General features: G+C 36.1%; 1 protein-coding gene across 3 annotated transcripts in view; it reads left to right on the top strand.

The window, feature by feature from the left end:
• ATG5 (autophagy related 5) overlaps positions 1 to 25990 on the top strand; it is a 114548-nt gene that overhangs the window by 20976 nt on the left and 67582 nt on the right. For all 3 annotated transcript variants that reach the window (XM_047761764.1, XM_047761779.1, XM_047761771.1), the window contains 2 exons: positions 3313 to 3391; positions 21310 to 21472. In XM_047761764.1, the coding sequence (XP_047617720.1) occupies positions 3313 to 3391; positions 21310 to 21472 (242 nt within the window). The remainder of the gene's footprint in view (positions 1 to 3312; positions 3392 to 21309; positions 21473 to 25990) is intronic.

Below are 25990 nucleotides of genomic sequence, written 5' to 3'. Positions count from 1 at the left end.
CCCACCTATTGTCAAGTAAATTGCAATGTACAGATGGCATTGAAGAAGAGAGAATACAGACACCCTTTTAGCACAATGGAATGGTCTAGGTTCTAGTGTAAAATATGGTATGATGATATCCTTTCTGTTAAATGGCTAAATGGGTAAGAATGCCATGTATCCTTGGAAATATATTAGTTATTCATTAGTTCTTTGAGTTTTATAAAATTTTATATTATCATCTAAAGACTCACAGTTTTGAGATTACATATGATCAATTTTCCATTATCATTAAAGTCCAAAGTACTACTACCTCTCTCTGCAAAAATCTTCTGATTTATCTAATTATGTAACATCTTCCTCTGTCAGTTTTCTTCTCTTTCCCACTATAGGTGGAAAATAAGACATTTTGAATTTTCAACTATATTAATGATATCTAAAAGTAGACTCCAAAGATGGGTCTTACTTTATGCTTTATTGAAATATGATTTAAGGAGTTCCTCTTGTGGCTCAGTGGGTTAAGAACCTGACTAGTATCCATGAGGATGCAGGTTCAATCCTTAGCCTCGCTCAGTGGGTTAAGGTTCTGGTGCTGCGCCAGCTGCAGCATAGGTTACAGATGCGGCTTGGATCCCACATTGCTGTGGTGCAGGCCAGCAGCTGCAACTCCATTTTGACTCTTAGCCTGGGAACTTCCATATGCCATGGGTGCAGCCAAGAAAAAAAAAGGGAAGTATGATTTAACATTTTAGGCAACACAGTAAGAAAATAGAAGAAGGATACATTATTGTGTCACCCTTCTAGGCATGCCATTACTCTTCCAAATTTTTCTTATTTTAATTTTTTTTAGTTAGGAATAGTTGATAAGTAATGATGAAATAATTCCTAGAATGATGAAATAGCAAAATATTTCAAGGTAGAGGAAAAAAAAAAGAATCCAATGATATATCTTAGATTTATAAAAAAGACCCAGTGAATTGTTATGGTGGCTACTACATACGATAAGATTTATTCTTTTTTAGGGCTGCACCTACAGCATTTGGAGGTTCCCAGGCTAGGGGTCGAATTTGAGCTGTAGCTATAGGCCTACACCACAGCCACAGCAACACAGGGTTCTTGACCTACACCACAGCTCACGGTAATGCTGGATACTTAACCTACTAAGTGAGGCCAGGGATCGAACCTGTGTCCTCATGGATACTAGTCAGATTGGTTTCCGCTGAGCCATGATGGGAACTCCAAGCTTTATTCTTTTTTTTAAAGTGAGTTATTTGGAAGACCTTTAAGAAAGAATAAAAGTTATGAAGTATTAAACTTAAAATAGCTGCCTAGAAAAGAAATTCAGAACCTAAAATTGGGCCCATTGGACCTTTATGGCATACTGAGGGTTAACTGTTCTGTGGATCTTTGATTTATTTATTCAACACTTATCTACTTTGTTCAAAATTCTGTGCAATTACAGTATTTTTTTTATATTGAGGGTAAAATTGATTATATGAGTCTTATTATGTTTAATTTGTATTCTGACCCATATACTTAATATTTATTTTAAAAATTGTATTTGATTTTACATGGCAGTATAGATTGCTTTAATATTTGATTGCACTTTAGAATTTGTATGTAGTTGCATTTGTGATTGGTTGAGAGTGTGTACAACACCGAATTGCTAGTCATTTTATGCGGTCACTGGTGAATCCATGCAGTAGGTCAACTATATAATTTGCTAAAGGGATTCTATAATTATACCTGCAGTGCTGCTTAGAGTTGGGAAAGCAGTATACTCTGTTAGTTTACATTCATTCTTAATCTATTTGCAGATACCTCAGAGGGACATTATTTAAAAAAAAAAAAAAGGAATTAAGACTAAAGAAGGTCTTATTTTGTAAAAGTGCATGGCATTACATAATTACCTAATTATGTAGAACTTGTACAATTTTAAAGAGTTCAGAGAGAAGGACTAGAATAGGATAAAATCTGTAGCTTTTCTGTAGTGCAGTATGTCTTTTATTACTTTTTTAAAAAAATTTTTAACTGAGGCTAGAGTTTTTTCCCTGATTTCAGAATCTCCTGAGGGAAACATTCTGTAATTTAGTTAATCCAAAATTTTCTTCATACGCGTTTCTATTTATGAAAGACTTGTGTTAGATGCTGACTTTGAATTAGAGGAAAGTTTGAGGGTTTTATTAAGAGATTCAACACATAAATGACTAAAACTACCCACTGTTTTACTTCATTCTGAATAAATACATGATTTCTAATGACTGATGACTTTTGCACAATTATGTAGATGCAAGAAACATGAATAGTGTTAGCTAATATTTGAATCTTGGTCACATTCAGTGTACCTAAAGTTTTTGGTTACTCATTTGGAAGAAAACTAGATCTATTTTCAAATTTTTAAGTTCTTAAATCTTGGGGTAATTCACTAGAATATTATACAGGAAGACTACATAACACCAGATAATCGTTTTTGCCTTTGTTGCAAGTAAGTATTATTTAATTCTGATTCACTTATTATTTAATTCTGATTCACTAATTAAGGTACTATCTTACTATTCTTTAAAAGACGTAAAAACAAATAAGATTTGGCCATTAAAATCTGTGAGGTTCGTATTATTAACTTTTGTTTGTTACTAAATTTTGCTTCAGTGTGAATAAGGTTATATTAGGAAATGTTCTCTTATTTAGGAAGTTCCCAATTTTTTTTTTTAACTTTAGGATTAGGTTGCAGAAGAATATTCAGTAACCTTGGAAAATGTTGACATATTGTTATGAAAAAAGCAGGTTATAGCAGTTTGTAGAGGATAAATCTAATCTATACTTAGATCCATATGCATAAATAAAAAACTGGATACTTATATGCTATAATGTTAACAGTAATACCTACAAAATAGGCAGTTGCATACTCTTTTAGGTACTCTTCTCAGTTCTTAACATTATCTAAAATTTTAAGTTGTTTTTTTAAAAAATTTTTAAATGTATTTAAATAAACTTTAAAAAACTGGTTGCCCAATATGATACTGTGATGATAATTAGGCGTCGCAGTACCGTGACATAACAGTGCTCTTGGCTAATGAGAGGTACCTTAGTACAGTTTCATTGTGTGTATTGAGGATTCCCTGGGGAATGAAATGGTTAGGGAAAAAACACCTGATGCCTAAAAACTATACCATACTAGCCCAGGCAAGAAACTGTTTAAAATACTACCTTCCTGTAATTTGTGGTTAAAGCACCCTGATATTTGATGTTAAAACATGATGGAAATTTATTTTGGAGTTGTACTTATAACTTTAAATATTTATTTTTTCTTAAAATGTACTCTTTCGTTTTTAGGCATTATCCGATTGGTTTGCTATTTGATCTTCTTGCCTCAAGTTCAGCTCTTCCTTGGAACATCACAGTGCATTTTAAGGTATAGTTTAAATATCATTTCCCATTTGTCCCACTTATACTACTTAGCAAGTAAAGTTAGAGTAGAATTTTTTAAGTTGTTTCTTGCTTTTACCATGACAATTTTTATTTGCCAAGCTGCCATTCATGTTTATCTATAAAATGCATTTCAATTTCTTCTTTAACTTTTGTCAGAACAATTTAAACATTTAATGTGTAAATGTCTTTTTTGTTGGAGGTGGATACCCTATGATTAAAATTTATAATATTTTGGAATATTTATATTCATTTTTTAAAGTCTCTAATAGAAAGGACAAAATCCTGAGTACATGAGGGCTTGGGAGTGGGGAAGGAGGCAGTCTAACACTGAGTAACTCTATTTTGACTGAATGAAGAGAAGGGTTAGTTCAAAGACTTGATCTAAATATGTTTTGAGAAATACTAATTTCTGTTTTTAAGGATTCAGGCTAGATTTATTGTAATCTAATTTTGTCTCAATATTTTATAAAAATCTCGTCCCTCTTTCTCCCTCACTACCCTGATTTTCCATCCCCATCCCATAAGCAGTTCACAGGTACCACTCACTGAAGGACTGAACCACCTCTATTAATTGATTAGTAGGCATTCCTTCTCAAATGGCGAGCTGTTGTGGGAGGGAGACATGTTGAGAGTTTGAAAAGTCATTTAGATGTCCAATTTGCTTTCCCATTAGGGACACTCATTCAAAGTCATTGCCCAAAGATTCATCCAATATCACTGAGGTGCTTTCCTTCCCATTTTACTGAAATTGAATTTGTAGCTCATTGGCATTTATTTTGCTCTAACGTGCTTTGCGCATTACCATGTTACCACAGATATTAGTTACCATGGGACTGTGCAGCGTACGTGGTTCTGATATGCAGGGGTTTTGGTTAACCATGAAAAGCAAGGAGTGCTTTTGTGTATAATAATTTAAATTTAGAACACCATGAAGGTAATAAAACTACTCCAAGTATGGTAAATGTAGAGGTTCCATATTGCCTGAAAGGTCTTTTCCAGTATGTTGAAAAGTAATTCTAGTAATTAGATTGTGTGTGTGTGTATGATGCACTCTAGAAGACTTGGAAATCTAGGTTAAAATATACTGTAGCTACCCTTTTATTTATTCATTCAACAAATGTTGAGAGCCTTCTGTTTGCCAGCCAGGCATACATGAGTAAACGACACAAAGGATACTCAAACACTTAAACATTTTATGGTACTTAGCTGGTTTGCGTACTAAGCCTTCTGGAATTATTGATTGAATTAGTTAATGGATTATAATATTGATAGAAAAGACTAAGAATTCTTATGATTGGTATAGTGTTAAGTTTCTCAAAGTACTTGATGGACCCAGATCCTGGGGTTTCCTAAAACCCTCTTAAGGGATCCATGCGGTAAATCTATTTGCATAGTAACATTAAGATGCTTTTAGCCCTTTCCACAATGGGTTTACATTTATACTAATCTGCAAAAGCAAAGGTGGCAAAACTGTTGGCACCTTAGACTGAATTGTTCATTGTATTCTTCATCACCACACACTAAGCCTGTTGTGGATGAAGCAGCACAAATTATTAATCATTATTAATCTTGACTCTTAAGTACATGTCTTTGTAATCTCCTGTGTGATAAAATAGGAAATACGTATAAAGCACTTTTGCTGTGTGGCAAGTATGATGGTTGTCTTAAGCAAAGGAACTTGTGCTCTTGTGCACTTGTTTGCTTTGTGAGCTAAATGACCACTTTTCTCATGAAATATCATTTTTAATTTGAAAGAGTAATTGACAGACAAACTGTGCTTTATTTAGACTTGGGTATTTGTCAGTTTCTTGAAAATAAAGTGAACCTCTAGTTGCAAGAAAAACAACTTAGAATGTTTATTGCCAGTGGTAAGTTTTGGACTTTTAAGTGAAAATTAGCATTTTGGAAAACACCTATCTGCCACCATGAGCTTGACAGCTTTATTATTCTTACAGAATTTTCTGATAAGATTTGTGGTCATTATAACAAATCTGATTTTAAAAAATTTTATATGTAATGAAATGTGAAAACATTTGGAAAAGACCTACCTTAACTCAGTAAACAAGTATTTTCTAATTGACCAATAAATGATGTTGCATAATCATGCACGTGTATAAAGTTCTGTTTAAAGTGCAAGGTTAGCATCAGGAATTTTATTTTTTTTTAATTTATTTTTTTTTTGCTATTTCTTTGGGCCGCTTCTGCGGCATATGGAGGTTCCCAGGCTAGGGGTCGAATCGGAGCTGTAGCCGCCGGCCTACGCCAGAGCCACAGCAACGCGCGCGATCCGAACTGCGTCTGCAACCTACACCACAGCTCAGGGCAACGCCGGATCGTTAACCCGCTGAGCAAGGGCAGGGACCGAACCCTCAATCTCATGGTTCCTAGTCGGATTCGTTAACCACTGTGCCACGACGGGAACTCCAGCATCAGGAATTTTAATGTAACACATGTCAAACTGTTTATTAATGTGGTTGCAGATTCCACATTAACGTTGTCATAAACTGTACTTATTGAATTGGAAGTAATATCAAAAGAGTATCATCCACAAATATGAAAAATCTCTTAAAAATATTAGTCCTTTTTCCAACTACATATTTCTATAAACCTGTATATTTATGTACTTAAACCAAAACAAATTCATAATGTTGAATGTGAAAGCAGATAATTCATCTATTTTATATTAAGCCAGACATTAAAGATATTTGCAAAACAGTGCCAGTCTTCTTAATTTTTGTTGTTGTTCTGGAAAATAAATTATTTTTCATGAAAATAGGATTTTTGTGTTAATGTGTGGTGGGTTGATATTTTTTAATGAATTGCTCTTTGAAATCCTTAGTAGGATATATATTTTCTTCCCAGATGGAAAATTTATTAGAGAAATTAAATAGAAAGCAGAATTTTAGAGAATGTTTTAAATTTGCTTAAACTACCAGTGTGTTTCTATCAACTGCTTTTGCTCTTTAGGATCGTGGCCTGTGTTGGAGGAAAATTATTGCTCATATTTTTTTCTCTATACTAAGTTCCTTTTTTCTAGAGTTGTAAGATGTAGTTTACTGCAAAGGTTGTCCTCAGGTATTTAATTAATAGCTTATATGGATTGACACAGGCCCACATCCCAATGTACTGCCTATGGCTTTCAATAGATTATAATGAAACTCTGTAAGCATTAAATTTGCAGGTAGAAAAGCAGTGCCTTTAGACTAGAGGGTTTTTTTTTTTTAACTTTTTTAACTTTCTAAAAAATAATTTCTCATAAACAGATTAAATTTATGGAGTAACAACTTTCTATCAGTTGATGTATCAGTATTTATTTTATCTTTCATGATTTTGTATTGAGTGTGTCAAATGATGTCTATTCTGCTTTACCCAGACTACTTGGAATCTATTTCTTTTACATTTGCTTTCAAGGATACTAATTGATTTTAATTAATTGTGCAACACTAACGTCTCCAAGAGGACACCCCATACACACACACTCCCACACACACACACACACACACACAAACCTCCTGCCACCTCCACCACACACATTTTGGTCAGTTTGTGGTTCATACTGAATTCTTGGGGGGGAAACCTGTTAAAATTTTTTCAAAAGGACATTTTCCCTAGCTTTTAGATGATTTTGATGCTTGTCCTTTGATTAGATTTATAATTTTTATAGTAGAAGAATTTTTTTTTTTTGTCTTTTTGGGGCTGCACCACAGCATATGGAGGTTCCCAGGCTAGGGTCAAATCAGAGCTACAGCTGCCAGCCTACACCACAGCCACAGCAATGCAGGATCCTTAACCCACTGAGCAGGGTCAGGGGTCAAACCTACAACCTCATGGTTCCTAGTCGGATTTGTTTCCACTGAGCCACCACAGGAACTCCCAATATAGTAAATGAATTTTAATGTCTAGAGCAGTGCTTTTCAAAATTTAGAGTACATAAAAATCACCTGTGTGTCTTGTTAAAGTGCAGTTTTTTATCTGATTCTGTAGGTGTGTGTTGAGAGTGGAGGTTCTGAATTTTTTTTTTTTTTTTCGTCTTTTTGCCATCTCTTGGGCCGCTCCCAGGGCAAGGGGTCCCAGGCTAGGGGTCCAATCGGAGCTGTAGCCACCAGCCTACGCCAGAGCCACAGCAACGAGGTATCTGAGCCGCGTCTGCAAACCACACCACAGCTCATGGCAACGCCAGATCCTTAACCCACTGAGCAAGGCCAGGGATTGAACCCACAAGGAGGCTCTGCATTTTTAATAAGTTCACAGGTAATGCAGTGCTGTTTCCACCAGACTCTTGAATAATAAGAGTTTAGAGAATAATGCAGATTTAAAAGTTAGCATTGTGAATAAAACTAAGACATTGTAAGGATGATTCAGAAAATTAATGTTTTTGTAGGAATTTTTATACTTTTTGAATTCTGAGAGAGAAAGATATGTAATTGTAAAGTGTTAACTGCCTTAAAATCTGGAAATTTGCTTTCTTTCTCTGTTTACCAAAACAGAAGTGAAAATGGTATCTTCTTTAGGACTTTCTAATTAGCTTCAGGGACATTTTTGATTCCTAAATTTGATTAGCCTAATGAGAAAATTATCTTCTCTTTCCTCAATTTTTTATTTAAAAAAATTTAAACCTAAATTAGAAAAATTAAGATAACCGCATACCTTTCACCTGGATTTGTCAGTTTACCAGCATTTCACCTAGATTTTGCTACCTTTGTTTTATTTCTCTGTCTCTGGATTTTTTTCTCTGATATTTTCATTATTCTTATATGCCTGCTATTTTCAAAGCTACTTTGTAATCAAAAGGTCGCTTACAGTGTGTTCAGTTTTTAAAAAGGGAAGTTAGTAGTATGATTTAGAAATTTAGTAGCATCAGATAAATTTACTGGCTTTTTAAAATGGCCAGTTCTCTTGTATATCCTAAAAAAAGTTAATGGAGGAGTTCCCGTCGTGGCACAGTGGTTAACGAATCCGACTAGGAACCATGAGGTTGTCCCTGGCCTTGCTCAGTGGGTTAACGATCTGGCGTTGCTGTGAGCTGTGGTATAGGTTGCAGACGCAGCTCAGATCCCGCGTTGCTCTGGCTCTGGCGTAGGCTGGCGGCTACAGCTCCCATTCGACCCCCAGCCTGGGAACTTCCATATGCCACGGGAGCGGCCCAAAGAAATAGCAAAAAGACAAAAAAAAAAAAAAGTTAATGGAGTAAACAAAACCAACAATAACTTTGTTGTTTTTCTTTCTCTCTTAATAACATGGTGCTCATTTGGTTTATTTTGGTTTTGATAAGAACAGAAATTTTAATTTTGAATTTTAACCGTGATTCTTAGGGGTCAGAGCTCACATTTGCTAGGCACAATAGGGTCAGCATTAAGGTAAGTATTTCTCTGCAAAACACTGCTGAATGATTGTGACCGAAGTTAGGTTTTTGGACCAAGGCATTCTGTCTTTCCTGTGGTGCTTGAGAATGCACTCCTCCTGGTCCTGACTGTATACTTGTAGGACTACTGGCCACACCCTTTCTCTGATGGACAAGTTCTTTCTTGTTAGGCTGAGAGCCACTGTGTCTCTCTAAGGTAATTTAAAATGTCTCTGCATCTTCCACTAGGTCTGAGGTAGTAGCTTTCCTTGTTCTCGAGTGTACTTCATGGTCTCTCCCATGTCTCTGCCTGTACTTCTCAGCTCTAAATATCGATGGCTATTTTGTAGTATTTTATTAATAGTGTATTATGTAAGTCATCTGTCACCGTGGTACAGATCACCACAAATGTAGCAGCTTAAACAACATGCATTCATTATCTCACAGTGTCTGTGGGTCAGGCCTACCTAGATCACAAGGCTATAGTCAGTGTTTTATCTAAGCTAAGTCTCTTGCCTGTAGACTTGAGAATCTGTTTCCAAGCTCACTCAGGGTGCTGACAGAGTTCATTTCCTAGTGATTGTGGGACTAAGGGCCCTATGTTATTGACTATTGACTACAGGCTGTCCTCTGTACCTAAAAGCTGCTTGAAGTTCTTTGCCATATGGATTTTCCTAACAGGGTAGCTTACTTCATGGAGTCAACAAAAAGAGCCTCTAGAGCTGGTCTGTTAGCAAGACTGCAGTTATGTAACATAGCTTAATAACAGGAGTAACCATAACCTCTGCCATATTCTTTTGATTAAATACAGATTGCAAGTCCTACCCACACTCTAGGGGAAGGGATTATGGAAAGGTGTTAGGCAGTGGAGATCATGGGGCAAGGGATCATGCTTACATAAAACTTTATGAAATACTGTTTTTTAGTCATTAAATTATCAAATATTTATTGAGGTTAACATCTGCTTTTAGCTATGACAGAATAAATGGATTGGATTTTTCCCTCTAGTCATAAGCGGTTATAAAGCTCGTCACAGTATATGGTAGAGCTGTTTTTAGGCACTAGACATTAGAGAGAAAGAGAACAAATAAGGTGAGCCCCACATTCAGCCGATCTTTGTGCTTCAGGACAGTTTCTTAACTGCGTCATGAGGAGTGGCACTTGACACTCAAGTAGGGCAAGGAAGTTCTATTGAGCTGAGGTTGAAGAGATTGGAGTGTTGGGCTGCTGAGGCAGCTGGAACTTCTTAATCAGGGAATTGGAGAAGAGGGAACAGAAGTATAAGTGAGTTGGCTGGAGCCCCGGCTACACACACATAGGAGATATTCCTCAAGGCCTAGTAGAGAGTGCATGTCAGGGTGGTTAAAAGTGGGACAGATCCTGTGATGCCTGGAGATGTTGGATTTCAGCCCATCCAGAGTGGAAAAATATTTTGCATACTGGGAATTAATCTTAGTTTCTTGAAAGACTATACTTTAGGAATAAGGATTGTATCTCAGGAAACATTTAGCAAAATGTGGCCTGTGTGTCCAGACTGGTTCACTGACTGTTTTTATAGGGCCTACTGTAAGGATGGTTTTTATATTTGTTAGTGGCTGAAAAAAAATCAAAAGAATAATATTTCATGACATGAAAATTATGTGGAATGTAAATTCTGGTGACCATAAATAATGGATAGATGCAGCCAGCCATGCTAATTCATTTATAAACCGCTTTTGGGTTACGGCAGTAGAGTTGAGTGCTTGTTGTAGACATTGTATGGCCTACAAATCTAATACATTTATTGTCTAGCGTTTTACATAAAAAGTTTAAACTCCTATTATAGAGTAAGGATTGCTCTGAATCTGCCCTAATAAAGCCTAAAAATTGAGCCTTTTTAAGATCAAAGAGGCACTAGGCAGAACAAAACTCAGCAAGGAATACAGTATAGTCTAGAATCCTTACACCATATTTACAATGTCCAGCATACAATCAACTGTTACTAGACATACAAATAAACAGGAAAGGGAATATCAAGGGGGAAAATGCTGTCAATAGAAATTTACCTTGAGATAACCCACATTTGGAGTTGGCAAAAAATGAATTGAAACAACTATCGAAAACTCAGTGCTTTAAGATACCAAAATTGTAGAACTGAGAAGAATAATATCTGAAATGAAAAAACTCACTGGATAGACTTAACAGTGGATTGGATATGGCCTAAGAAAGGTTCTGTGAACTTGAAGGCACAGTCATAGAAATTATCCAGTATGAAGAACTGAGAGAAGAAAATTGGAGGGAGGTGGGACAGAGTCCCAGTGACCTCTAGGATGATATCAAGCAATCTAACGTACATATAATTGGAGTCCTAGAACGAAAGGAAAGAGGGAGTGGGACAGAAGGAAAATTTTAAGAAATGATTTGACTCACATTTCTTGGTTTCAAAGCAAGAGTAAACAAAATTGCTTGGTACCAGCATAAGGATAAACATAGAGATCAATGGAGTGATAGAAGTAAGAGTTGAGATATAAATACATATATTTATGGATAGTTGATTTTCTTTATGAGTGTCAAGATCATTCAGTGAGGGGAAGAATCCTTGTCCATGAGGTAGTGCTGGGACAACCAGATATCCAGATGCAAAAGAATGAAATTGAACCCAGTAAAAAAAATAAGTAGGAATAGGTCAGAGGCCTAAATGTAAGAGCTAAAAGTATGAAACTCATAAGAGTAAATTTTATGACCTTGGATTAAGCAGTGATTTTCTAAGTATGACACTTAAGTAGATAAATTGGACTTCATCAGAATGAAATACTTTTGTGTTTCAAAGGAATTGAGAAGACAACCGAATAGGTGGATGTATTTGCAAAATTATATACTGAATATGGTCTATCATCCAAATATATGAGGAACTCTTAGAATTTGGTAATAAAAAGGTAAATAACCCAATTAAAAATGGGCAAAGAATTTGAATGGACATTTCTCCAAAGAAAATACGTAAATGGCTAGTAAGCACATGGAAAGAAACTCAGCATAATTACTTACAATTACCAACACATGGAAACAACCTAAGTGTCCATCAGCAGATAAATGGGGAAAGAAGATGTGGTATATATGTTTGTGTGTGTGTGTGCGCGCGTGTGCGCTTGCACAGGCATGCACACATGCACACACAATGGAATACTCAGCCATAAAAAAGAATGAAATTTTGCCATTTACAGTGATATAGATGCTTAGAGGGCATTATGCTAAGTGAAGTAAGTCAGACAGAGAAAGATAAATACTGTTGTATGATAATCATTTCTGTGTGGAATCTAAAAAATACAGCAGACTAGTGACTAACATAAATCAATCACTCACAGAGAATAAACCAGTAGTTACCGGTCAGGAGAGGGACAGAATAGGGTGGGGAATTGGGAGGTACAAACTAATGGGTGCAAGATAGGTCCAAGGATGCATTATACAATATGGAGAGTATAGCCAATCTTTTGTAGCAACTCTAAATGGAAAGTAACTTTTAAAAATTGTATAAAAATTTTAAAAAATTATAAAGAAACTCGGTATAATTAATAGGGAACTACAAAGGCCTCAGTGAGTTACCTCTTATATACCTACTAAGATAGCTATATAATCAAAATGTTGGACAATAAAAAGTGTTGGAGAGAGTGGACTAATTGGTACTTTTCATGTTACATGTTACTATTGGGAGTGTAAAACAATGCACCTACTTTGGAAAACAATTTAGCAGTTCCTCAAATGATTAAATATAGACTTGGAGTAAGACCCATCAACTCCATTCATGGTTATATTCCCGGGGGAGTTCAAAATATGTCCACACATCAACTTGTACATGTATGTTTATAGCAGCTTTAGTCATAAGAGCAAAAAGTGGAAGCAGTCCAGATGATTATCAACTGATGAATGAATATACAAAATGTTTATCCATACAAAGGAATATATAGCCGTCTATACAATGACCATGAGAAGGAATGGAGTACTGATACATGCCACAGCACAGAAGAACCTTGAACAGTCATACTGAGCAAAAGGAGGCAGACACAAAAGGCTGCATATTATATAATTCATTTATGTGAAACGTCCAGAATAGGCAAATTACTACAGAGACAGAAAGTAAAAAGTAGTGGTTTTCAAGTGTTGGAGGGAGGGCAGAATGGGGAGTGACTGCTTATAGATATGAGATTTCTTTCTGTGTGATGAAAGTATTATGTTACTGGGTGATGAAAATAATATATAACTTACATAACCAGTATTATGTAATGGTTCTACAATTTGTGAATATAGTTTTCCCTCAGTATCTGCAAGGTTTACTTTCATGACACCCCCAATACAAAAATCTGCCAAATGCTTAAGTCCTTTATATAAAATGGTATAGTACAGTCAGCGCTCCATATCCACAAATAAAACCATCTGCACTTTGATTTACAGTTGGTTGAATTCACAAATGCAGAACCTGAAGATATGGAGGACAGATTGCATACTAAAAACTACTGAGTTGTAGTCTTAAAAATGGCCAATTTTAAGTGACTTGTATATGAATTATATCTTTTTTTTTTTTGTCTTTGCTATTTCTTTGGGCCGCTCCCGCGGCATATGGAGGTTCCCAGGCTAGGGGTTGAATCGGAGCTGTAGCCACTGGCCTACGCCAGAGCCATAGCAACGTGGGATACGAGCCGCGTCTGCAACCTACACCACAGCTCACGGCAACGCCGGATCCTTAACCCACTGAGCAAGGGCAGGGACCGAACCCACAACCTCATGGTTCCTAGTTGGATTCGTTAACCACTGCGCCACGATGGGGACTCCTGAATTATATCTTAAGTATAAAAAATAGTTAATAATTTTCCAAATTTGGAGAAGAAAGCACAATCTGTATGTCACAGAAGCTCAGCAGATCCAAAACGAGTAAATATATAGAAAACTATACCCAGGCACGTCAGAATCACATTACTGAAAACCAGTTATAAACAGAAAATCTTAAAAGTGGCCAACGGAAAATGACACATAAAAGAACAGTACAGGAGTTCCTGCTATGGCACAGTGGGTTAAGAATCCTACTGCAGCGGCTCAGGTCGCGATATGGGGGTACTGGTCCATCTCCAGCTTGATGCAGTGTGTTAAGGGATCCAGCATTGCTGCAACTGTGGCTCAGATGGCAGCCGCAGCTTGAATTCAGTCCCTGGCCCAGGAACTTCTGTATGTGGGTTGCAGCCATTAAAAAGAGAGAACAGTACAGTGAATGATGATCACTGGCTTCTCATCAGATAGTGGAAATCAAAAGACAATGGAATGGCATCTTAAAGCAGTGAAAGAAGCTACAGGCAGGAATGAAGAGCACTAGAAATAGTAAATAAATGATGACTATAAAAGATTATAAAATGACAGTTTAAAGCAAGAATAATATAATTTTAAGCAAGGATTAATAGTGTCTGTAAGTAAAAATGCCACAGAGTTCCCCTCATGGCTCAGTGGTAAAGTACTCATCTGGTATCCATGAGGATGTCAGTTCAGTCCCTGGCCTCGCTCAGTGGGTTAAGGATCAGGCATTGCCATGAGCTGTGGCATAGGTCGTAGACATGGCTTAGATCCTCCTTTGCTGTGGCTCTGTCCTAGGCCGACAGCTGCAGCTCCCATTCAACCCCTAGCCTGTGAACTTCCATATGCCACAGGTGCAGCCCTAAAAAGACCAAAAAAAAAAAAAGTCCCACTTGTCTAAAAGATAAAGCTACTAAATCCCCTAAATTAGCTAGGGGTCAAAGGAGCAGTCGTAAGGGAAATTTTAAAATATTTCAAACTGAATGGTAATGGAAACAAAACATATTAAAGTTTGTGGGAGTCATTTAAAGCAGTGCCTAGAAGGAATTAAAAACTTTCTGTAGTAGGAAAACAATTTCTGGTATCAGGAATGAAAAATGGTATAGTTTTACAGATTGTGTAACTGTTAATAGGAGTAGGAAATATTACAAATAACTTCATGCCAGCATTTTGACAAATGGACAAATTCAATAAAAAGAAGTAGCAGATATATGAATAGCCTCTTAGTTTATAAAGAAGTTAGATTTGTAATTTTTAAAAATGCTCACAAAGTAAAAGTCCTTGCCGAGTTTCACTGGTGAATTCTGTCAAATATTTAAGGGATAAATAATATCAATCTTTAGACTTTTCCAGAAAATAGAAAGGAAGGGAATATTTCCCAGTTTTTTTACAGGCCAAAATAACTGATTCCAAAACTTACTGAAGATATTAAAGGGGGAGTTCCCTGGTGTCTCAGTGGGTTAAGAATCCAGCATTGTCACTACCATGGCTTGAGTCACTGCTGTGGCGTGAGTTTGATCCCTGGCCCAAGAACTTCCACATGCTGTGGGTGTGGAAAAAATAAAAAAAGAAAAAGAAATTGCAGATTAGTGTTTCTCATGAACTTAGATGCAAACACTCTCAAGAAAATACAATCAAATCAAATCCAGCAACATGTCAAAAGGACACTACACCATGACCATGTTGAGATTGTCCCAGAAATACAAGGATGACTCAACTTTTCAGATGTCGATGTAATTCAGCACATTAGCGGAAAAACTAGGAAAGTCATGATTTGATGAATAGATGCAAAAATGTTTTTGACAGGAGTTCCAGTCATGGTGCAGTGGAAATGAATCCAACTAGGAACCATGAGGTTGCGGGTTTGATCCCTGGCCTCGCTCAGTGGGTTAAGAATCTGGTGTTGCTGTGAGCTTGGTGTAGGTCGCAGACACGGCTCGGATCTGGCGTTGCTGCGGCTCTGGTGTAGGCTGGCAGCAACAGTTCCAATTAGACCCCTAGCCTGGGAACCTCCATATGCAGCTAGTGTGGCCCTAAAAGGACAAAAGAAAAAGAAAGTTTTTGACAAAATTTGATACCCTTTTTTCATCAAAACTCTTAGTAAGCCTAGGAATAGAAGGAAATTATCTCAATTTGACAGAGACTAAATATGAAAAACTGATAGCTAAAATCATGCTAAGTGGTGGTTTATTGAATGTTTTTCCTTCATATTTGGAAAAAAGCAAGAAGCTCTGCTTCCACCACTTCTACAGGTAGTTTTGCTCTAATGCAAAGTACATATTCCAAAAAAGCACTGTACTGTTAAAAGTCAGGAAACCCAACAACTTCCTTAGTGAAAAATGAAAAAGGAACCTAATAAAAGCAGTTTTATGTATGTTAAATGAGATACATGAATACCATAATAAATACAGCAGTTTATGTTGAAAAAGACTGAAAATTTGCTTGTAGAAATGAGCATTGAAAGGGTTTGCAGCCCAGTAGTTATTGTGAAGTGGTGGAAGGAAGGTAATTTGAAATCAGACAAAATTGTAACATGGGATGTGGATGACTGTAGCTTATAGGGTGAATTGAAGTAGTGGATCCATTTCTGAGGTGTATTTTGTGTATTCTAGTGTGGTTTGGTTTAGTTGGGTGCATTTTTTGTGTTCATCCATTTCTTGTGGATGATACTTAATTGCTCAAATTGTTCCCTAATGTATCATTCACTTTGGAACAAATCCAAAAGACCTGAAGAGACAGTTCATATGTATATACATGAACATATATTAATATATGTATATTGCATGTATGTATGTTCATGTGGGAATATCCATTTAGCACCTGAAAAGGTACTCACCGTTGTTAGTCATCAAGGAAATATGTATTAAAAGCCAAAATGAGATACTGCTTCACACTCACTAGAATGGCTAAAATTGAAAATACTGACAGAACCAAGTTTGAGAACACAAAGGAACCAGAACTTTCTTAACACTGCTGGAGGATAGTCTGGCAGTCTTTAAAGTATATATAAAGGTAGATATAAACTTACTGTATGACAGGATTTCTGTTTCAAAGTATATTCCCAAGGAAGATGAAAACATGTTCTTAGAAGACTTCTACACTAATGTTCGTAGCAGCTTTTTTAATAATAGCCAAATCTGCATATAATGTTAATGTTTACTAACAGGTTTTTTTTTTTTTTAAATGACCACACCTGCAGCATATTGAAGTTCGGAGCCATAGTCGTGACCTACACTGCACCTGTGCAACTGCGCAACTGCAGCAACATGAGATCTTTTAACCCACTACACTGGGCTGGGAATTGAATCTGTGCCTCCGTAGCAATTCTAGCCACTTCTATCTGGTTTTTAACACACTCTGCCACATTGGGAACTCCTGCTAACAGGCTTTTGGATTAATAGATGGTGGTATATCCATTCAGTTGTACACTGCTCCTTGATAAAAAGGAACTAACTACTGATATATGTGCAGTAACAAAAACGAATCTCAAAAACATGTTAAGTGAAAGAGGCTAGAGTACACAAATACTGCGTATTGGATGATTCTATTGAAATGTGATTATACTGCAGGCCGAATTAATCTCCGGTGATACAGATTAGATCAGTGATTAGCTGAGGCTAAAAGTGGAAGAACTGATTGCAGAGGGCACCATGGAATTTTTTGGAAAGTGATAGTAATACTCTGTACTTGGTTTGGGCTGACATTATTCATTATCAAAATTCATCTAACAATATATGTAAAATTTCTGTATTTTACTATATGTGAATCATATCTCAAGTTGATTCATTTTTAAAAGCTCATTGAGAGGACATAGAGGTGAGAACAGTCATGGTCTGTCTGGGAGCTTTAAGAAGACTGTGACATAATATAAATGATATTATAGAGTCAAGTATAAGGACTTTGTGAACATAAGCTAGACTTGGGGAGTAAGGGAAATTTCCTGGAGGAAGTGATATCAAAACTGTACCTAGGAGTTCCCGTCGTGGCGCAGTGGTTAACGAATCCGACTAGGAACCATGAGGTTGCGGGTTCAGTCCCTGCCCTTGCTCAGTGGGTTAAGGATCCACTGTTGCCGTGAGCTGTGGTGTAGGTTGCAGACGCGGCTCGGATCCCGAGTTGCTGTGGCTCTGGCGTAGGCCGGTGGCTACAGCTCCGATTCAACCCCTAGCCTGGGAACCTCCATATGCCGTGGGAGTGGCCCAAGAAATAGCAACAACAACAACAACAACAACAAAAGACAAACAAAAAACAAAAAAAACTGTACCTAAATTTTGAGGAGAATTTGGGGGATGGGGGTAGCATATAGGTGGTCGAGAGATAGGCAAGGAGAGTGTTCCAGGCGGAAGGTATAGTTTGTGTAAAGGAAGAGAAATGAGAGTATGGCTGAAAGGATGAGCAGATGACAGATATTCAAGATCGTTGGAGCAAAGAATGTATATGGGGGAGAAGGGAAAGAGAATGGAGTGTGTGAAATCAGAGTAAGAGATTGTACTGAAGAGGTTAGCAAAGACAGAAATCATTTAGAATATTGAAGATGTTAGATGTAGTTTGACTTTATCCTAAAAGTAGAGCAGAGCAGCAGAGCGAGATCAGATATGCATTTTAGAAAGATCATTGTTACTCCAAATATGGGAAATGAATTAAAGGGGGTAAGATTGTGGACATGGGACCCAGTTATGAAGTTTTTCAGAAATGTCAGATAGTTGTTAATTTGTACTAGGAAAGTGAAATTGGGACTGTTGAAAGAGAATGGATTCAAATCTATTTAGGATGTAGATTCAGTAGAACTTGATTGGATATGGGAGATGGGTAGGAGGAGTCAGAAGTACATGGAAAATTTTTTCGTTTTCCTTTTTTGTCGTAATAGAGTTTATTATGTTATTATTAATAAACTGAAAAGGCTCCTCCCACCTTACTTTATAAGTAATTTTAGTTTAGTGTTTTGTTTAGTGTTATTTGGTTATCTCTAATGTGTCTGGACATATTCCAGATCTTGGATTAATATTTTAATTAAAGGACAGGCGTAATAATATCTAAGTAAATGGAATCTTTCAGGGAAAAAGGTGAAATCAGATTTAGTTTATCAGGTTTCTGACTTGGAAGATGAATGAAAATAAATAAATGTGGTATTAAAGTCACTGCCTTTATATGCAAGAACTTGGGACTGAAAAGATAAGCATGTATACACAACTGCTAATTATGTTAGAAGAGATTAGAAATATAATGTAGCAAATCAAGACTCTGCTTGCAATTTTGTTGTGAAGCTTTAAAAAACAACAACAAAATATATCCCACCCCAGCCCAAGCTAGTCTGGAAAGAAGCATTTCATGAGTAGGAACTGAGGGGCCTTTGGCGTCTGTCACTTTATTCGTTGCCACAGTTAATTCAGCTACTGTGTCTGCCTAAGCAGTTAGCTCCTTTTTTCTGTTACTGCTCTCATGTTTCCCCTGAGTTTACTTCATTGAAGAAATCACCTCCTGGAAGGATAGGACATTCTCTGTAGAAGTAGGTATACAGATATGCACTCTCCTGATGGACACCCTCATTTGCTATAAAGACTGATCATTTGCAATTGTCAGCTGTCAATTATAGGTGTCAACATTGGTTAAGAAACCCACATAGCAATGGAAATCTGGGGAAAGCAAAATCAGTACTTTCTCTGGTTCTAAAAGCCATTGAAGGAATTAGCAGCCTGGGCTGAAGAAACATGAAAAAATAGTGGGATTTCCCCCCCGCCCTGATTTCTCCAACCTAGAATCCTAACTCCTTTTTTTCATAATCAGCTTGTATGAAATTTTAAGAAATTCTAATAGTACTTAAATAGGTCATAAATCAAACTACATAAAAATATTGTTTTCTTTGGAATATGACCTTTTATATTTTCTACCACTTTCTTAGCCAAAGTGGATAATTAGCATAGAGAACTGTACAATATTGGAAAAAGCCCTTCTGATTTTATAGATCAAATATAACAAAGTGGAAATTTCTTAAATAAAAATAACTGTCATAATACTAATCCATTTGACTAATAGAATTGACATGATACACACTTAATTCTTTGTTCTGGTCAGGAAGCCAGCACAGATCCCCTCAGTCTAGCTGAATCAAAGCAAAGTCTGCAATTGTAAAGCTGATTAAGGCAGGGGCTGTTTTCTCTGCTGCCTTGTCATCTCACCTTTGTTGCTATCCTTCATACTCTCTTTTTGCCTTTTCATTTTTATGAAATGTTTTATTTCTTCTCTTCTTTGCTTTTGTGTGCCTTGTTTGAAAGTATCCATCTTAATTTTTTATGACTTCTAGTTCAAGAGCATCATGAGTCTGGGATCCCTTTGTACCTAGAGAGACAATTTGTCTCAGCTGTTTCCTTCTGCTCTAGGGAACTGTGACCAATGGGTAGTTATATGGTGGCTGCTGACCTTTTACTCAGCAGAAACTGAGACCAAGAAAAGAAGGAGGTATGACTGATCATTTACATTTTAAAAATAAGCTTTAGGTAATAGCCAAAGGTAATCAAGTGCCTTTTCCTTTGGTAATAGGGCATTACAGTGAATTTCCCAGTCATTCAGGAACCTTCCATGACTTGGATAATTGGACGTTGTCCATTTATACCATAACATGAGAAGGCTATGTAAGTGAATGCTATTTTCTACCATTATTATGTGACTAAGTTTTTATTAAAGAACTTAATAGAACAGTGTCTTTTTTTGTAAGGTAATGTTTGAATATAATCATTAAGTACATACTTGGGTCTTAGGGAGGAAGTGGTATTGCATAGTGGTTAAGAGCTGGGACTCTTTTTTGAGTCAGACTAATTCTTGCAAGCTTTACAATTCTGTCCATTCCCTGAGCTTTATTTATTTTTATTTTTTTTAACCTGTAAAATAGCAGTAACAACAGTGTTTACCTCAAGGGTAGTTGTGAAGATTAAGTTATATGATACATATTAAAAGTTTTAGTATAGTGTCACATACTAAGTGTTCAATTAGAGTTTTCTATTTATTATTAACTTTTCCCCTTTTTTGGTGAAAAGTGCATTAGTTATATCATTTACATAATTGCTTATTTGTCCAATGATCATCACCTCAACTGCTTAAAAGATTCAGTGGTAGTATAGGATGTAAATATAGCTATTTGACCTTGCATTTTAACAGCTTTTTTATGCTGTAATTGACCTACAGCAAATTATACATGTTAAAAGTGTACACTTTGATGAGTTTATACCGCAATTTATTTATGTTTACCTTTTGACATTTAGATTGTTTCCTGTGTTTTTACTGCTGCAAATAAAGCTGCCATGAACATTCATGTGTGGACATATGCTTTTATTTCTTTTAAGTAAATATCTAATTGTAGAATGACAGGATCAGATGGTAGATTTCATTTGCTCTTTTAAACTACCAAACTGTTTGCCACAGTGGTTGCACCATTTTATCTTTCCATCTACATTCTTGCCAATACTAGGTATGGTCAGTTGAAAGCCATCCTTTAATTTCTCTTTTTTCATCTTGTGTAAACACATACCATATCACATAAAGATCTGGATAAAGTACAAAATATGCCAGATAGCTAAAGATTTTTAAGTTAATTTTTTAAAGTATTGGGAGTTACGCTGAAATCTCATTATTATGAAGGTAAGATGTGGTTTACTTAAAATATTGCAAAAGTGAAGAAGATAACAGTTCTTTAAGAAGCTAATTTTGTAACCTAGGTACCTGTTTCATGTGTATTTTTTTTTTCTCTTTGATAGAGTTTTCCAGAAAAGGACCTTCTGCACTGTCCATCAAAGGATGTAATTGAAGCTCATTTCATGTCTTGTGTGAAAGAAGCTGATGCTTTAAAGCACAAAAGTCAAGTAATCAATGAAATGCAGAAAAAAGATCACAAGCAACTCTGGATGGGTTTACAAAATGGTAAATATAGCAGTGTTTAATTTCATAGTGCCGCTTTATGAAGTATGAAGTAGCTATAATCCTGTGAATGTGTACATCTTAGAATTGGTGGTGCAAGTTTAAATTTCAGCCTCTATGCACAGAATTTCACAGAGCAGCTACCTCTGGTCAGCCCTTGTATTGTACCCTTCCAGCATCCCTCTCTTCCTGGATTCCCTAGCATTAGACCAGATTCTTTGCTCATCACATAGGATAGTATAAACATTCTGTATTTAGCTTCTGGAAAAAGTGCCCTCACTCCTAGTCATTGTCCTTCTGGAATTGCAACTGAATACCCTCTGTGTGAATCAAAATACCTCTGCCTGGGTGGGATACAACTCCAGTCTGTTTTCTCAGAACTGTGAGCCTTGCTCTGTGCTCAGATTCTCCCTTTCCTGGCTGAGAGTTAGAAAATACATTCAAGGAAGAAGCCGAGGGGAATCTGCAGCCTACGTCTGTATTCTCCATCTCTTAGGGCTTAATCTTAATCTCCATCTCATCATAGCTCCTTAATCTTACCTACATTGATTGCCCTCCAGCACCTTCAAACATTCCTGTGTCCAGGCAGTCCTCACTGCCTGGGTCAAATATGTATGAATTTCACTTAACATACTTAGTTGCATAATGCCAGTTCCCCAACAGTGTAGCTAAAATTTCATTTGCCACGCTATATTAACTGTGAATAATTACATAAAGTACAAATTTTATTGTTAGCTCCTCAGTCCAGTCATTATGTAACAGCAGATATGTATCATGATCAGTGACCAGTTACATTACTTCTTTCAGTGTCTGTCAATGAGTGAATTGTCATTATGCAGCTGTTATTTACTTACAGCAAAGCATGCAGTTGTGTTGCCTCCTTATAGCCATTGATAAGCCAATGTAACATTTGTAAAATTGGATAATTGAAAGGGAATTGGCCAAGAAAGATGAAAGTGTAGCAAAGAAACAAAAAGTGATAACGCTGGAAGTGAAAATTGAATAGAATATAATGGAATTATAGAAGACATAGCCAACTCTGGAAATCTTGGCAGTACCACCTTTTGAAAGACTTTAGATTTGTAGCTATGGGAACTTAGGGCAAACTCTTCCACACAAATGAGGAAGGTGGTTGTGATGAAAAGGATGAAGTTATCTCAGAGGGAGTAATGCTAGCAGAAAATATTGCATTAAAGGAACAGAACTATTTCATGACATTTGAAGTATAAACAACATGTTGGAAGTTGATCCAAACTTAGAAAGGAGTATGACGATTTGCCAAGGTTTAGAAAAGATGCTTGCTTGTAAGATAAATGTCAAGAAAGCAAGCACAATTCAAACTATGCTTATTATTTTAACAAATAAAACACTTTAATGCTCCATGTTTCTAATGATTTAGTGTAATATTAAATACAATGTACTGGGTAAATATTATTTTTCTTCATTTTCCTATTCATTCATAGACATTAGAGAGAGTTTTTAATGTTTTGACAATTTTTTTAAAAGATCACAGCACAATCATCCTTTTCTGCATTAACTACTGAGATCACTTTGCATGACTTCGTCTTACATGGTCACTTTTCCAGTCCTGCACTACTATGCAAAGCAAGGACTGCCTATATTTCGTCCATTTTTGTTAGCTGTTTTTGGACCAGAAGCTAGTATGATATAATTTGTTCTTTCATGGCAGCAGCTTGAATAAAAGAGAAAACCCCTCTTCCCTCTTGAAAAAAAGCCGTAATTTTTAAAAAATGTGATACAGTTTTATCTTTCGGAATATATTATTACTACATCAAAGAGGTATTTGTAATCATTTGGTATTTATTAAACTTTCATTATGCAAACTATAGGGCATTATATTTGACTTCATTAGTACATAAGGTACATATTTTATGACAATGTGTCCTACAAATTAAAATTTTTTATTTCTTTTAAGTTTCTTAGATTTCATCTGAGTTACATGGAGTTGCTCCTTAGTTTCATATTTGTACCTCTTTTATTTCTCAACTAGATTGCAAGCTTTGCAAAGGCAGACACCAGACCTTTTGTCTCATTTATGTTACTGAGTACACAGATTCTCATTAAGTGATTAAAAGAGTTTACAAACCCTTAAGAAGATGTACCTTTTCCTTTTCCTTGCTGGCTGTTTGTAGGTGAAGTGACATTTTAGGCTTGTGAACAAGAAGGATAGCTTTGAAGAAGATAGAATTCCTTTAAAGAGAGAAGGGATCTGAAAATAATTTAGCTTCATAATTTAAGTTAATAATTTAGATGGACTTTTAAGTAGATGTTCTTGAAATCTCTTCTGAGTGTAGTGAGTCAGCTATAGAGAGCTCAGGGATACAGCAGAAGATTCTATAAATGATTGCATTGTTTCAGTTGGGGCATTGGAAGATTAGATAGGGAGGGTGATGGTTAAGAGTTGTGAAAACAAGCAAAGGCCTGGTTTTTAGTCTTTGCTCTTTTCATAGCTTCTTAGGGCAACTCAGTCCCTTTTAGCTTCAGTGTTAATACCTGCAAAACAAGAGAATATCTGCTATGTTTTCTTATAGATTTCTTTAGAAGCTTTAATGAAACACTAATACAGTTTATGTGAAAGTATCTGAAAGGAAGTAAAGCTATCTCGATAAAAAGAATATTGAGAAGTTAAAGTGAAACTCTAGAACAAGAGTTGGCAAACTATGGTCATGGGCCAGTCACCTGTTTTTGTTTGTTTGTTTGTTTATTTATTTATTTATTGGATTTTTAGGGCCGCACCTGGAAGTTCCCAGGCTAGGGGTTGAATCGGAGCTTCAGCTACCAGCCTACATCCAGCCACAGCAGTGTGGGATCCGAGCTGCATCTGCAACCTACACCACAGGTCGCAGCAACGCTGGATCCTTAACCCACTGAGCGAGGCCAGGGATCAAACCTGCGTCCTCATGGGTGCTACTCAGATTCGTTTCTGCTGAGCCACGACGGGAACTCCTAAATTTTATTTATCTATTTATTTATTTTGTTTTGTAGTTAAAGATTTATTAGAACCCTGCCACAGTCATTCATTTATGTATTACCGATGGTACTTTCATGCTGTAATAGCTGAGTTAAATGGTTGTGAAAGAGAGCATGGAGTCCACAGCTTAAAATATTGATCTCTGACCCTTTTAGAAAACATTTGCCAACCTGTCTATAGAAGGTTGATTAAACCAACAGCTTGTATTTATCATAGGTCTAATAAAGTATGACTCACAATGTCACACATTCAGAACTTGGTATAGCTTAAATGTATCAAATTTAGTCTAATAACTGCCTTCATTGCAACTCTTTGGTGTAAAATTCCTTTTTTCCTATTAAGTTAATTTTATTAAATTACTTTTCAAATTGTTTCATTAAATCCAACTTAAAATAGTATGTAGTTCAAATAGACTATTCAATTTTCATTTTTAGCTGTAAATTATTTTTGTAGCTGTTATGTTTTGTTTTATTTGTACTGGTGATGATTGAGTTCACACATTCAAAATCCTACATGTGTCCTGTGAAGACCTTGATAGTATATTTTCTACCTTTTAAAATTGAAGTGTTCATTTAGGAAATCTTTAGCTGGGTGAAGATTTTGGTAGAAAATATGGTTTGGGGCAAAATATTGAATGTCACCTACATTAAGAAAATTTGTGTTACCTACAGAAAGGTAGTTGTGGTCGTTCATTCTGTTCCTTCTGCCTAGAATAACCTTTTCCTCCTTTTTTGTCTCTTTAACTCTTACTTATGTTTCAATGCTCATCTCTGTTGCTACCCTCTAAGTTAATCTTTCCCTCTTTCTTTCTTCCTTTTTTTTTTTTTAGCTAACGAAATATTGATTGAACATCTAACATGTGCCTGTCTGGCACTGTGCTAGGAGCTAGTGATCGTACAGCAGTGATAGACCAAACGTGGATTCTATTTTCATGAAGCTTACAGCCAGGTGGAGGCAGGACTGTTTATGTTTTCATGCTGCCATGATTCCTTGCCCATTCATATGCATTTTTACTCTCATGTTTCACACTCTGGTATAGTTTATGTAGTTTATGTATTCTGCTAGAATATAAATTTCTCTTGGTTAGAGTATATCTTGCATTTTCTGTATCCCGGCACCTAGTATAGTCTTAGGCATAGAGTGGACAAAGTAAATATTGACTGAATGACTCCTTTATTTTAACCCTTTCTAATACAACAAGGAAATAATATTAATAGCTTTTTATAAATAGTTTAATATTAGTATAAATAGGGGAAGTGCCTTTTAAAATTTTAATTATGAAAGTGGATTTTATGTTTAAGAATTTTTCCATCCAAAAGAAAGTCTTATTAATTTGTGAGAGCAAAGATTTTTCGCCTCTTGGTTAGTATAATTGTAAATTGGTCAGAATTGAGACAAAACAGATGATAAACTTATTTCATTCAGTACTGCACCTGTACAGCCTAACAAGTACATGATTTAAACAACTTTTGAATACTTTCAAATGCTAATTTTAATTTTTCAGGTCTCTGTGAAAGAGGAATAAGAAA

Source organism: Phacochoerus africanus, chromosome 2 (genome assembly GCF_016906955.1).
Source record: "Phacochoerus africanus isolate WHEZ1 chromosome 2, ROS_Pafr_v1, whole genome shotgun sequence".
Taxonomy (NCBI): Eukaryota; Metazoa; Chordata; class Mammalia; order Artiodactyla; family Suidae; genus Phacochoerus; species Phacochoerus africanus.
The sequence above is the reverse complement of the archived record's forward strand: the minus strand, read 5'-3'. Positions and strand labels throughout refer to the sequence as shown.